Genomic DNA, 13,899 nt, shown 5'->3' on the forward strand with positions numbered 1-13,899 from the left:
ACTTTGCCGTAACAACTATTGCTTAAAACAAATATATTGTAATCCAGCTGTTTAGAATCTGGAATCTTTAAATTCCCAATAATCTCATGCCATTGGACGAGGCTGCCTAACCATACCGGATCACAGCAGGAGTCCCATCTTGGGAATCCCTTTGGAATCCCTTCAAGTAAACACTTGCAATCAAGCCTGAACATGCTGTATTGCACTGCCCAGCCTGAGACACATTCATTTAAAAGACTCAATTCAGTCCAAAAAGATTTATTTACAATAAATATGTCTAGGAACGGCTCCTTCACCAAGATTTTTTCCCCTTCAGTGTGATAAAGATTTAACACTTTTTTTTTAATGAAATGCAGGGGGGAAACGTCAAATTAAAACACAACTTTTCACAAATTATATTAAAAATCCATTTATTTTTGTATCTTGTACATATACAAGAAATGCGTCTTACACGGAAATTTTGAAAACAAAAAAAAGTTAAGTAAAAACATAAATACATATATATTTTCTTACGAAATGTCAAGATTTACAAAATGTACATTATGCATTTCTAGCTTGTCTTATGCTCATTTTTAAAAATTCCCAAACAAACCAGAATATCAGAACCTGGAAGATCAGATATTACAAATGAATCAATGGAACATTTTCCTTGCTGTTTATTCCCCAGTATTGTACCTGAAATTCTTCTCTCCCCTCCTTGCCAATTCTACATTTCTTAATAGTGGTAATATTTTGTAAAGGTATCCATTGATTAAATATATATATATTGATGCATTCTGGAGAAGGAAGGGGAAATCCAAGTATGACTTCTTAAAAGCCCCCAGTTCTCCAATTAGTATATTGGGTAAAATTAAATAGAACCCCCTTACATTTCCAAAAAAGCTAGCTTGTGAAATGTAGCATTTCAGAAAGGCTTCTGAAATCAATTTATTTCCAACAGTGGGCTCTTCGAGGAAATGTTATATATAATGATGTTTAACTTCAGACGTATTTAATAGGCCGATCATTCAAGAAAGGAATGCGGGGAGCCTTGAAAAAATAAACACATAGTTTATGAACAAGACACATTAATTCCAGCATTTCCTTAAGCTGAAAAAGCCTATCTTTATCGGAAAGCAGATTCCACTGAATTCCACAGGACCTTTTCTAGACAGACGGTTCCTAAGACCGTGTAGCACTTTCAACAGAGTGATTGTGTGCTGCCAGGGGCCTAAATGGGTGGCAAGTCTCAATCCTTGAAATCTGAACTGGACGCAGGATAGAATGGGGTCTTTTCCCAGGTACATCAGCATAGGACACTTCAGCCTTAATCAAGGCAATCTTTTGTTGAAGAGTTAAGGCTGTATTCCTAAATGCCTCCACTAATGAATTAGTAGCACTTCCAAGTCCATGTAAACATCTGCAAGAAACTGATTCCCAACAAAGGCCACAATTTTAATAATCTACTGGTTTCAAGGGAATCTAAGAGCATATTGAGGGGAGCAGTGAGATCCCCCCCCATTGGACCAGGACTGCAAAATATCTTTTTCCTCCTCTTTCTCAGTTTCTAGGTCCTTCCCTCTGTCCCTTTTACAAATCAAAGGGCGATACAAATGGATCAGCCAGGGAAACCAACTCTTAACTTTGTGACTATAAAACCTTACAGAAGCTTTAAAAGGCTTGTTTGATTATTGGCTGTTTTGTTAGTTGTTCTGGGGGGAAAAAAGAGATGGGGAGGGGAAAGAGAGGCAAACTCAGCTTTTCTCCAGTTACGCTGGGACTCCCTGAAAACCCTTTCCCTTGTGTTCACAAAAAGAAGATAAAGAACTGCAGCTCTAGCTGAACCTCAACAAATTCTTTGTTAAGTTTCCCCATAAAAACCAAACCCCTGGCTTACGCTTTGCTGCAGAGAAACCCACTTTTGTTTCTCCTTTGTCTCCTCTAACAAAAGGCGAGGGAGTTAAAGCCATTCTATCAAAAATCAACATGTCACTTCTTTTTCAGACCCATTTCTTTCCTCCCTTCTCCCCCCCCCTGCTCCTCCCTAAAATCTCAGCAAGACTCTCTTGCCAAAGCCCGAATCAGACAGGAAGAAAACTTTTAAAAACTGGAAAAGCAGAATTTTCCTTACAGCCTAGCCAAGCCCATGCACCGCGGATTCCCGAAGTTAAGCTCAACTAAGTGTGAGGGTTAACTTGCTCCCAAGGCAAGTTTGCATAGCTGGAAACCATTACGCCTTTACTTGGGGAGTAAGTCCCATTGAATCCTGTGGAGTTTAAAACTTCCAAGTAGGTTTGCAGTTGACTGCACTGCTACAATATGGAGGAACCCCCCAATTTCCTGTTTTTAAAGGAATGAATATGCACACACAGGCGCGAGGGCGCGCACACACACTCTATCCCTTCTCAGAGCTTTCCTGGATAACTTTAGAAAGGCTGTAAACTAAGATTCTGATTTGGGGGAGGGGGGGTCTGATTTGGCACCAATCACGCGGTAAAAAAAGGTAGCTTGCTTTTCTGTTTGCCCCAAACTTCCCTTCTCGGCACTATGCCAGATACTCTAAACAGACACTGCAGAACCATTTAGAAAGTGAGAAGGCCAGGGTGAGGGAATAAGCAAATTCTCCTAGGATATTTACTGCCCCGAAACACAGTCTGGAGGCGTCTCTGGATGAGAAGCAAAGTTAGTCTGAAGGAACAACGGTCCAAGCCCTTGTTCCTTGCCATACAAGGGGAGAGAAGAGGCCAAGGGGAGCCTCATACGGCAGTCTCTCCTTTGCTTCCTGTGCTGAGTCTGTGGTAAAAGCGCCTCCAAGACTGGAGAGTTTTGCCAGTCCAAATCCAGAAGCCAGTTGTGATGCCCACAATCATGGTCATGAGATATTTGATCAAAAAGACAGTGAAGTCGGGGCTCATCGGGGCGACGTTGATGGGGCAAGGGATGGCATAGCTTTTGCAGTTCTGCAGGAGCCAGGTTTTCTCCCACGTGTCCCGGAAGGCCTGCTCGTAGAAGTAGCAAGCCAACACAATAGTGGCAGGCACAGTGTAGAGGACGCTGAAAATGCCAATCCTCACCATCAGCTTCTCCAGCTTCTCGGTTTTGGTGCCATCGTGTTTCATGATGGTCCGTATACGGAAGAGGGACACGAAGCCAGCCAGGAGGAAGGAGGTGCCAATGAAGAGGTAGACAAAGAGTGGGGCCAAGACAAAGCCCCGCAAGGCGTCCACGCTGTAGATGCCCACGTAACAGACCCCACTGAGCACATCCCCGTCGACCTGCCCCATGGCTAAGATGGTGATGGTCTTGATGGCAGGCACGGCCCAGGCAGCCAGGTGGAAATACTGGGAATTGGCTTCAATGGCCTCGTGGCCCCACTTCATGCCAGCCGCAAGGAACCAGGTGAGGGAGAGGATCACCCACCAGATGGAGCTGGCCATGCCGAAGAAGTAGAGGATCATGAAGAGGATGGTGCACCCTTCTTTCTTGGTGCCCTGCACCACAGTGCGGTAGCCGTCTTCCGAGAAGCCTTCCACGCAGACCACTTTGTCCTCCAGCAGGAAGCCAGCCACGTAAGCCACGGCCACCATGAAATAGCAGCCGGAGAGGAAGATGATGGGCCGCTCAGGGTAGCTGAAGCGTCTCATGTCCACCAGGTAGGTCAGGACAGTGAAGAGGGTGGAAGCACAGCACAGGATTGACCAGATGCCCACCAAGAGGCGGGCAAAGTGAACCTCGGCTTCCTTGAAGTACATCAGCCCGTTGGGGAGTTCTGGTTCGCAAGGGGCACCGCAGTCTCTCTCGCCCAAAAAGCGATAGCCCAGGTACGGGGGGACTTTGAGCTGGCGCGGGCAGGAGAAGCCGGAGTTGGTGGGGCGCTGCGGGTGATAAGTCGGATGGGGCAGGTACGGGGTGGGGAAGACGGTGGCGCTTTCGGGGCTCCCTCCGCCGCCTCCTCCTCCTCCTCCTCCCGAAGTGTCCGAAGTATTCTGGCCCACGCAGATCTCACCTGCGCCGTGCATGGGGAAGTTCTCGCAGCGGAGCCGCTCGGGCCACTGGAAGCCGAACTTGTTCATCAGGGCCTCGCAGCCCTGGCGGGCCCGCTCGCAGAGGGATCGGCAGGGCGGGATGGCCTGCTCCAAGACGGTGCAGACGGGAGCGTACATGGAGCAAAGGAAGAAGCGCAGCTCCGGCGAACACTGGACTTTCACCAGCGGGTAGAACTGGTGGACTTCCAGCCCGGCGTCTTCTTGGTTGGTGTGGCCCAGGAGGTTAGGCAGGATGGTCTGGTTGTAAGCGATGTCCGTGCAGAGAGGGATGGAAATGGGCTGGCAGAAGCCGTGGTCCGGGACAGAAATCCCTTTCTCCCCGTGGTAAGACTGAGCGGCGGAGCCCCGGGGAATCCCGCACAGGACGCCCAGGAAAACAGCCAGGCCCAAGGAAGCAAGGGCCGTCCTCGGCGCTCCGGCTCCGCGATCCATGATCGGCGAGGAAAGGAACGACTGGAGAGCAAGCGGAGAGCAAGCGGCTCTCTTTCACAGCCCAGAGCCGCTGGAGTCTCGACGCATCGGCGGCGCCCAGCCCAGAGCCCCCCGAGAGGGCCAGCGGCCAAAAAGGCTTGACGCGGCGGCACAAGGCTCTTCCAAGCAAGGCTCCTCTCGGGTGGAGGAGGTGAAAGAGGCGGGATCGCTCGCCAAACCGGCTCCCTTCGTTGATCGCTCGCCAAGGGCTGAATGGGAAATTCCTTGCTAGGCTTGCAAAGGCGCAACGCTACTCCGACGTTCTCTTCTTCCACCGAGGAGAGAAAGGTCTTTGCAACGGCGTCGGTCGGCCGCCAAGGAATCTTGGGACGGAGGAGGGGTAGGTAGGTTGGGTAGGTGGGTGGGAGGATCGTCCCCAAGTTCGAGCGCAGGAACGGGCTCCACTCCCCAGCTGGCTTGTGTTCAACCCCTCCAAAGTTCGGGAATTCCAGAATTCTGTGACTTCTCCGTTTTCAGACGGTCTTTAATTGAGGAGTGGGGTGTTGTTGTTGTTTTGTTGTTTAAAAAATCCAATCACTCCTTTATCTCCTTGACCAGCAATGGGGCTAAATCCTTTGAACAGAAGCGCGGCTAGTCCCAGATCCCGACGGCGCCCTTAAGCATGCAAGATGAAATCTCTCTCTCTCCAGCAGCAACAGGAGAGATTCGATGCCGTTGCAACAAGCAACATCCACCCTGGAAGCCCCCCCAAAAAACCGAATAAAAATAAAGGAGAGGAAAAAAAGACGTTGAATATCTATCTCTATATATCTATATATATTCGTGTATGTGTAAATCTGGTATTCCATGGAACTCCACCCCTTCGCCCCATTCACAAACCAAGCAGTGGGCGGGGCCATAGAACTCGAGCTTCTAACCAATCGCATAATCGGTTGCTTCCCTACCTCGGTTGAGGATTGGACAGAAAGATGAAAGGCTCTAAAGGGGAGGGGTGGGGAGGGATGCGGGGCGGGGGATCCCGTAATGGTGGATTTCTCCTGCAGAAAAAGTTGAAAGAAACTTTCAGGCTCTTGAATGGGAGGCAGAGACACGTAGGCGCGCGGGGAGCGCAGGAGGAGAACCGTGTTAATCTGTGGTTAGGCGAACATTCAGAAGGAATCTGGTGTTAAAAAAAAAGCCGAGAGAGAGCGAGATCTGGATGTCTGGAATTGCATACAGCTGTGCTGGAAATTAACTTTTTTTTCCCCTTTTTTACAAAGGGACTTTCCGCAGATGCAACGGCTGTGGCCCCTCCTGAAATAACTTTTTGAAAGCCCGAAAGTCACCTGGAAAAAAAAATGTCTTTTATTCTGAGTTTTATGTAGTTCTTCTACCTCAACTAACTGAATAAGACTGAATTTATCCATGATAAATACTTAAGAGACGGCATTCAAAATAATAGCAAATACTATGAAAATGTAAAAAAACAGTAATTGAGGTTGTGGAAGATAAACCTGAAACCACAAAAGAAATAGACTTGAGGCTTATCTTTTAAAATATTTTTGATACCAGGTTCAATCCAGTTCTTTAAATTCAGTTGTTTACTTTTGAGAATATATCTTTTTTTGAAATGGTGCAAAAGATTGACGGTGCTGTACATGTTGTTTCACCATGAAAACCTCACACACACACACCCAGTTATGTGTAGAAAAATTGGATTATATACCTTCCATACAGCAGGAAATATTTAAATCCAAATTCACAATCCAAACTGGTTTATGGCTTGGTCTCAATTTCTTTAGCAGGACACCCCAAAAAATTAAAGAAACGGTTTTGAGGAATGCAGCTTGAATTAGAAACATCTATTGAAATTCATTTACGCTGAAGATTTTCCTTTGCTTATAGTAAAGAATATTGAACGCTTTTGTTCAGCATTATTTAAATCTGCTGGGGATCTGGAGGTGGGAATTACTTGGAAGGTTGATTTCATTTAAGAACTGGCTTAAGAATGGAGCTTGGTCAAATATGCAGTGTAAATGTGAGCAAATTGCCTCGTGAAACATACCGGTATCCCAAGGATTAATCTCTCAGCCCAAGGATTTGGGTTTGCAGCTTTTAGCTTCCCAATCATATGCATGTTTTAGAATATAATAGAATACAGGCAACGGGATCTTGGAGATCATTTACTCCAACCCCCTGCTCAGGCAGGAAACCCTAGACGATTTCAGACAAATAGTTGTCCAAACTCTTCTTAAGAACCTCCAGTGTTGGAACACCCACAACTTCTGGAGGCAACTAATTCTATTGATTAATTGTTCTGCCAGGAAATTTCTCCTTAGTCCTAGGTTGCGTCTCTCCTGGATTAGTTTCCATCCATTGCTTCTTGTCCTGCCCCCTCAGGTCCCTTGGAGCAGGGGTCTCCAACCTTGGCAACTTTAAGACTTGTAAAGCTAGCTGAGGAATTCTGGGAGTTGAAGTCCACAAGTCTTAAAAGTTGCCAAGGTTGGAGACCCCTGCTTTGGAGAATAGTTTGACTCCTGAATTCAATAGGAAGTTCTTCCTAAATTCGGAGATGTGCCATTAATAGCAATAGCAGTTAGACTTATATACCGCTTCATAGGGCTTTCAGCCCTCTCTAAGCGGTTTACAGAGTCAGCATATGATGATCCCGTGACCCGTCAAAACCGCATTCCACAAAAGCGCGGTCGACGAAATCGCGTATGTGACGTCATCACAACGCGATGAAAAAGATCGAAAAATTGAAATAAAAATTAAATTACAGCAAGCCGATTCACATAAAGGTAAACATTAGGTTAAGGGTTAGTGTTAGGGTTAGGTTAAGGGTTAGGGTTAGGTTTAGAGCGTTAGTGTTACGTTTAGCGTTAGGTTAAGGGTTAGCGTTAGGTTTTTCGTTAGGTTAAGGGTTAGGTTTAGGGTTGTGTTTAGGGTTAGGTTTAGGGTTAGGTTTAGGGTTAGGTTTAGGGTTAGGTTTAGGGTTAGGTTTAGGGTTAGGTTTGGGGGGGTTAGGGGAAGGTTTTCGCTTTATTTTTACATTTTTCGATCTTTTTCGTCGCGCTGTGATGACGTCACATACGCGCTTTCATCGACCGCGATTTTGTCCTCCGCGGTTTTGTGGTGGAACCTGATGATCCAACCCCAAAATAACCAATAAACAATGAATTAGCATGGCAGAATTCCAGTGTTTCCCATCATCTTTCCCCTTGTTTCATACTATCGGTGGATGAAAAATGTACAGTATTCATTTTTTAAGGGGGAACACCCATATCCACACCACGACTGTATTTAAGTATTTAATAAATTTATAGGCCGCCCAATCCCAAAGGACTCCAGGTGGCTTACAGAAATACATCTCTAAAAGAATAAAAAATTAAAAAAAGAGAAAAAACAGATTAAAAGATCACTTCATGCACTCAATCTAGGCGGGGCTGGACCTCATTCATGAGGTCAACAGCCGCAGGCCTGCCAGAATAGCCAGGTTTTTGTAGCCTTTCGGAAGGCCGTGAGAGTGGGAAGGGTCCGGATCTCTGGGGGTAGATCGTTCCATAGGGGTCGGAGCGGCTACAGAGAAGGCCCTCCCCCGGGGAGCCGCCAGACGACATTGTCTGGTCGACGGCACCTGGAGAAGGCCCACCCTATGTGATCTTACCGTTGGGAGGTATGTGGCAGAAGACTCGCAGATAATCTGGGTCCTAGGCCATGTAGGGCTTTAAAGGTAATAACCAGCACCTTGAAGCGCGTTCGGAGACCGATAGGAAGCCAGTGCAGCTCACGGAGGATAGGTGTAACGGTTCCACCACAAAACTGCGGAGGACAAAATCGCGCTCGACGAAAGCGCGCATTTGACGTCATCACAGCGCGACGAAAACATCGCGCTGTGATCGAAAAATGAAAAAAAAAGCAAAAACCTTACCCTAACCCCCCCCAAACCTAACCCTAAACCTAACCCTAAACCTAACCCTAAACCTAACCCTAAACCTAACCCTTAACCTAACGCTAACCCTTAACCTAACGCTAAACATAACCCTAACGCTCTAAACCTAACCCTAACCCTTAACCTAACCCTAAACCTAACCCTTACCTTTATGTGAATCGGCTTGGTTTAATTTAATTTTTATTTCAATTTTTAATTTTTTTCGTCGCGCTGTGATGACGTCAAATGCGCGCTTTCGTCGATCGCGCTTTTGTGGACCGCGGTTTTGACGGGTCACAAGGTGTAACATGGGTGTATCTTGGTACACCCAATATCGCTCGCGCGGCTGCTTTACATAAGAGGCAGAGAACAAAATCTCTCAAAGTGAAGAAGATGCAGTCACTTGAGTCAGTTTTACAAACTGGTTTGGGTTTGTTGTAAAGGCCTACCCTTATTTCTCAGGGCAGAATAGAACAGGTGATCATCCTGGTTCTCTCATAGCATACTGCAAGGTATTTTGTTAAACACGCTGTGCTTCTGGAACATGGAAATAGGGAAGGGAGGGCTATTTATTGCAGCAGCTCTGGAGCTGGAAAGAACCTCAGCTTGCCACTTCTACCTTGACTCCTGTTAATGAGAATTAGAAGGTCCACAGGGAGCTTTCAGGAAGAACTTGTTTGAGAATAAGAAAGGCAGGGCATTTTCTGCTGAAGCCTCCAGACGAGGAATTCCCTCGCTTGGAAAGTACAGGAAGCTTGGAGACTTGGTACTCTTTAACAATTTTATTAAGAGAGAGTTTTTATTTTCATTGTTTTAATTTGAAAGCATTTGGCAGAATGAAAACAAATCGGAGGGTTATACTGCTAAGGACACAAATTCGAGTAGATGATGAGGGTAATGATAGGGATGGGGATGATGGTTGCTGTTTAGACAAATGCGTGGCACGACAAAACCGTGAAGCCCTTATCCGCGGAGACATAAGTGCGCCGCTAAAGCCGCGACGTCATCACCGCGTGTCATCACCGCCGTGACAACAGCGTGGCAACAGAAGGGCGCTTTAAAACAGCGCCGCAGCAGAAAGCCGATTTCAATTAAGGTAAGAGTTAGGATTAGGTTTAGGGGTTTGTTTTAGGGTTAGGTTTAGGGTTAGGTTAAGGGTTAGGTTTAGGGTTAGGTTTAGGGTTAGGTTTAGGGTTAGGTTTAGGGTTAGGTTTAGGGTACTGAGTGCTTGGGAATGCGCGGATTTGCCCTCCACGATTATGTAATCGCGGTAGGGTCGCGTTTTTCCTTAGCGCTTAGAACGGCGCGAATTAGTCTTCGCGCTTATGTCTCCGCGGATAAGGGCTTCACGGATTTGTGGTGGAACCAGACAAATAGTCCTGGCTGGATTTGGTACTTTTGACTATGAAACCTTCCCAAGGACCATGGATAACATCAATATTGTATATTGTCACAATACACATTGTTGCGAGCAATGCATTTTTTTTTTGTCCATGATAAATTGAGATTATGGCCATTCCTGTTATGTGCAGGGACCTTTCTAATCTTTTGGTATGGCACCAACTATCCTTGACACCACTTATGACTGTAGGACTGTAACTTTGTTGCTTGTATCCTTACGATTTATATTGATATTGTTTCCTGATTGCTTATTTGTACCCCATGACTATCATTAAGTGTTGTATCTTATGATTCTTGAAGAAAGTATCTTGTCTTTTTATGTACACTGAGAGCATAAGCAGCAAAGACAAATTCCTTGTGTGTCCAATCACACTTGGCCAATAAAGAATTCCGTGACCCGTCAAAACCGCGGTCCACTAAAGTGCGCCCGATTAAAGCGCGTACCTGACATCATCATCAGCGCGACAAATACGACCGCGGAAAAAAAGGGCGCTTTAAAAAGCGCTTTTAAAGCAAGCCGATTCACATAAAGGTAAGGGTTAGGTTTAGGGTTAGGGTTAGGGTTAGGTTAAGGGTTAGATTTAGGGTTACGTTAAGCGTTAGGGTTAGGGTTAGGTTAAGGGTTAGCGTTAGGTTTAGCGTTAGGTTAAGGGTTAGGTATAGGGTTAGGTTTAGGGTTAGGTTAAGGGTTAGGCTTAGGCTTAGGTTTAGGGTTAGGTTTGGGGGGGGTTAGGTTTAGATTTACCCTTTAATTTTAAGTTTACCGCTCACAGCGTGCTGTTTTCGTCGCACTGTGATGACGTCATGTACGCGCTTTCGTCGAGCGCGCTTTAGTCTACCGCGGTTTTGTGGTGGAACCAAGAATTCTATTCTATTCATTACTTTCTTTTTTCCACTCTGAAGAACATTATATTTCCTTATTTCTTCGTAGGTTTTCTTACTGACTGTTCTGTCTTCAGCTGCTGCAGTGTGAATTGTCCATATATATATTTATTTATTTATTATAATCAGTCATATCTACGTTAGTGTTCTGACACCACCACCACCCCGGTCGCCATCCAGGAACAAAAGCCAAAAACAAACGTAAAGAAGAATACTTTTAATCAGTCCAGACTCTCGTTGGCTGCAAGCCCAAAATAAACAAAGAGATAAGCACTCTGGCAGCAAGTCCTACAAACTTAGGCCAATGCAAAACAAGCTCTCACAGCAAACCAATTCTCCAAGTTGGCTTCTCCTAATCGTGAACGTTGACTTCTGCAAAAGGGCGTGGCACAAGCAGTCTCTTTTATAATCAGGAGAGGATCTTAATAAGCATCAGCTGAGCATAATCATCTCATATAATTACACAGTTGTTCTTGCCGCTGAGTAGCCCTTCGACGGCGTGCATTCCGAAACAACTCACAAGTGTTTTCCGGATCACTCCCTCTGATCCAAGGCTCCGGCGCCACCTGGTGGCCAATCAGTCTCTCCTCGCCCTGCTTGGAGTCGGCACCCTGTCCAGGGTCCTCCATCTCCTCCAGGGCTGACTCATAAGACCCCTCACTGTCGAAGTCTGGCGGCAGCTCCAACGGCTCCTGCCAGGCCACAACAGGTTACTATGGGCTAAATGTTTATCAGTTTATATTTGGAATATCCATAGAGGTTTTTTTGGGTTCTCAACTACTTTTTCATTATTGTGATTCTGACATTTTCTTGTTGCCAGTGGTTTTTTAAAGATTCAAGTGAATCAAGCGGCCACTTTATTTATCAAAAATTTTGTCTGCACAATCTTCTTACAATCACATACAAGGTGTTCAACAATGTTCAGTTCTTTGCATTAACAGTTTTCTTCGTGCCTTCTTCGTGCTCGCTTCGGCAGCACATATACTAAAATTGGAACGATACAGAGAAGATTAGCATGGCCCCTGCGCAAGGATGACACGCAAATTCGTGAAGCGTTCCATATTTTTTCCTCAGTTATTTTTATTAGGTATATGTACTGATTTTACAGTGGTAGAGACTAACTTGATTCTGCACCTAATAACGGCAGCAAGACTGTTGGTGGGGCAATACTGGAAGAAGGAAGACTTGCCTACAATCCAAGAATGGACATTGAAACTTAGCCGAGATGGCTAAAATATCGGCATATCTTAAAGATCATTCAAATGAGATATATAAACGAGACTGGAAAAAATGGATTGACTATATACAAAATAAATACGGGACCAAGAAATTCCAGTTAGCCTATGCTTAAGATCAGAAATGATTTAAATTGTTTAAAGTTAGTTCAGTAAGAAGAAGCTAAGGTCAATGTAGAATGTCATTAATTTTTTTATTTCTTTTTTCTCAATAGATTTTAGACTGTGTTTGTTAAAAATCCATACCGTGTACGGGTTCTGGGAAGTCGGGGGGGGGAGGAGGAGGGGGGTTGGGGGGGTGGAGGGAGGGAGGGGCATACAAAAAAATTGTACTTCAATGTTTTAATGATTGACGAATGATGAAATATTTGTGTTTTTTAAAAGAAATAAAACTTTTGGAATGAGAGGAAAAAAAAACAGTTTTCTTCCATTATTGTCCTCATTAAACTTTTCCTTCTCCTCCTCCATGTTTGATAGCACCCATGAAATAAATTCTCACCTAAAAGTAATCAAGAGTTCTACAAAGAATTGCAGTCTTACACCTACATAATTCTATGTTTCACATGTAATCAGCTGTCATGTTGCAATATATATATATATTTAATGGCAGGATTTGACTTGCTTTTAGTTTGATCCTGGAGAGAAAGCAGTCTTGTCTTTTATTTGTAATTGCAAAATGGCGAAGCTAAAGCTTTGTGGTTAAAAACATTTTGTAACCATGTACAGCTTAGTCATACGAAACTATAGAAGGGTTACGCCAGTAACCTATCAGTAGCGAGGTCTTCAGTAGGAACCATTGTGTTTTAACATCACTGAATCCATGATAGCATTTGTTTTAGCTTAAATAGGATTGAGAGTGTTTGTCATACATATTCAATTGTTTGTATAGAATGCATATATCACAGATTTATATCTCTCCTAAAACATTTAAATACTTCTAATATTTAATTTTTGCTTTCAAAGGAGGCCTTGATTGCTTTTGTTTTCTTGAAAGTTCAATAATGCCACAGTCACACAAAGTTTTCATTTAGCTCCTTAATTGTTAGAAAACTTCTGGTTTGATTTGAATATCCTGCACAAGAATAGCCATGTTAATCTGTTGCAACAAAACCAGCAGAACCTGAAAGACTGAATTAATTACGGCATATGCTTTGCTTGATAAACCCCTAATGAAGTGGACTGTAATCCCTGGCAGTTTAGGCCATAAAAATGATTGGCAGTCTTTAGATTGCCACAGAACTGTTGGGTTTAGAACATTCTTCCTATTTTAATTAGCTGCACTCCAATAAACGCTCATTAAATTCATATGCCATTTACCCTGTGTATTTATTTATCGTAGCTATAAATGCCATTTTCCTCCAGAAATTTAAGGTGATTTATATGGGAGTCTCCCTTCAGTTTATTCCCCCCCAGCGGTGTAGATTGGGGCAGCGGTGGGCTTCAAAAATTTCATCAAGGAGTTCTCTGTCTGGTTGTTGGGTGGGCGTGGCCTAGTTGGCTTCCTGCATCACTGGGGCGGGAGAGAATTTGGCCTCCACAGGCTCCGGAGGCTTTCCTCAAGCCTCCAGTAGGGCGAAAATGGCCTTCCCAGGTTCTGGAGGTCCTCTGGACTTCCCAGGCCCATTTTTCGCCCTCCCCGAAGCACACGCACCCTGCATTTTTGCTGCACTTACCTGCAGCCAAAACAGGTCGCGTGGGGGCTCCTGGAAGGGGCAGGGGAGGGTGGGTGGGGCCAGCCAGGAGTGGGATTTAGGTGGTTCTCCGACGTGGCACGACAAAACCGCCGTCCACTAAAGCGCGCCCGATTAAAGCGCGTACCTGACGTCATCAGCAGCGCGACAAATACGACCGCGGAGAAAAAAGGGCGCTTTAAAAAGCACTTTTAAAGCAAGCCGATTCACGTTAAGGTAAGGGTTAGGGTTAGGGTTAGGGTTAGGGTTAGGGTTAGGGTTAGGGTTAGGGTTAGGTTAAGGGTTAGGGTTAGGGTTAGGTTTAGGGTTAGGTTAAGCGTTAG

The 13,899-nt window shown here is 45.0% G+C and overlaps 1 protein-coding gene and 1 non-coding gene across 2 annotated transcripts; one reads left to right on the top strand and one right to left on the bottom strand.

Annotated features, from left to right (window-relative positions):
• Positions 1 to 1,530: 1,530 nt before the first annotated feature.
• On the bottom strand, positions 1,531 to 5,091 carry FZD7 (frizzled class receptor 7). Its single transcript, XM_014054826.2, has one exon. The coding sequence runs from the start codon at positions 4,455 to 4,457 to the stop codon at positions 2,736 to 2,738; it is 1,722 nt and encodes a 573-aa protein (XP_013910301.2). The 5' UTR covers positions 4,458 to 5,091; the 3' UTR covers positions 1,531 to 2,735.
• Positions 5,092 to 11,610: 6,519 nt separating this feature from the next.
• Positions 11,611 to 11,717, top strand: LOC148049328 (U6 spliceosomal RNA). Its single transcript, XR_015695293.1, has one exon. It is a non-coding gene; the product is annotated as a U6 spliceosomal RNA (small nuclear RNA).
• The last annotated feature ends 2,182 nt before the right edge of the window (positions 11,718 to 13,899 follow it).

This window comes from Thamnophis sirtalis, unplaced genomic scaffold (assembly GCF_051295495.1).
Source record: "Thamnophis sirtalis isolate CommonGarterSnake01/CBP01778 unplaced genomic scaffold, rThaSir2_p1.2 scaffold_1, whole genome shotgun sequence".
Classification (NCBI taxonomy): Eukaryota; Metazoa; Chordata; class Lepidosauria; order Squamata; family Natricidae; genus Thamnophis; species Thamnophis sirtalis.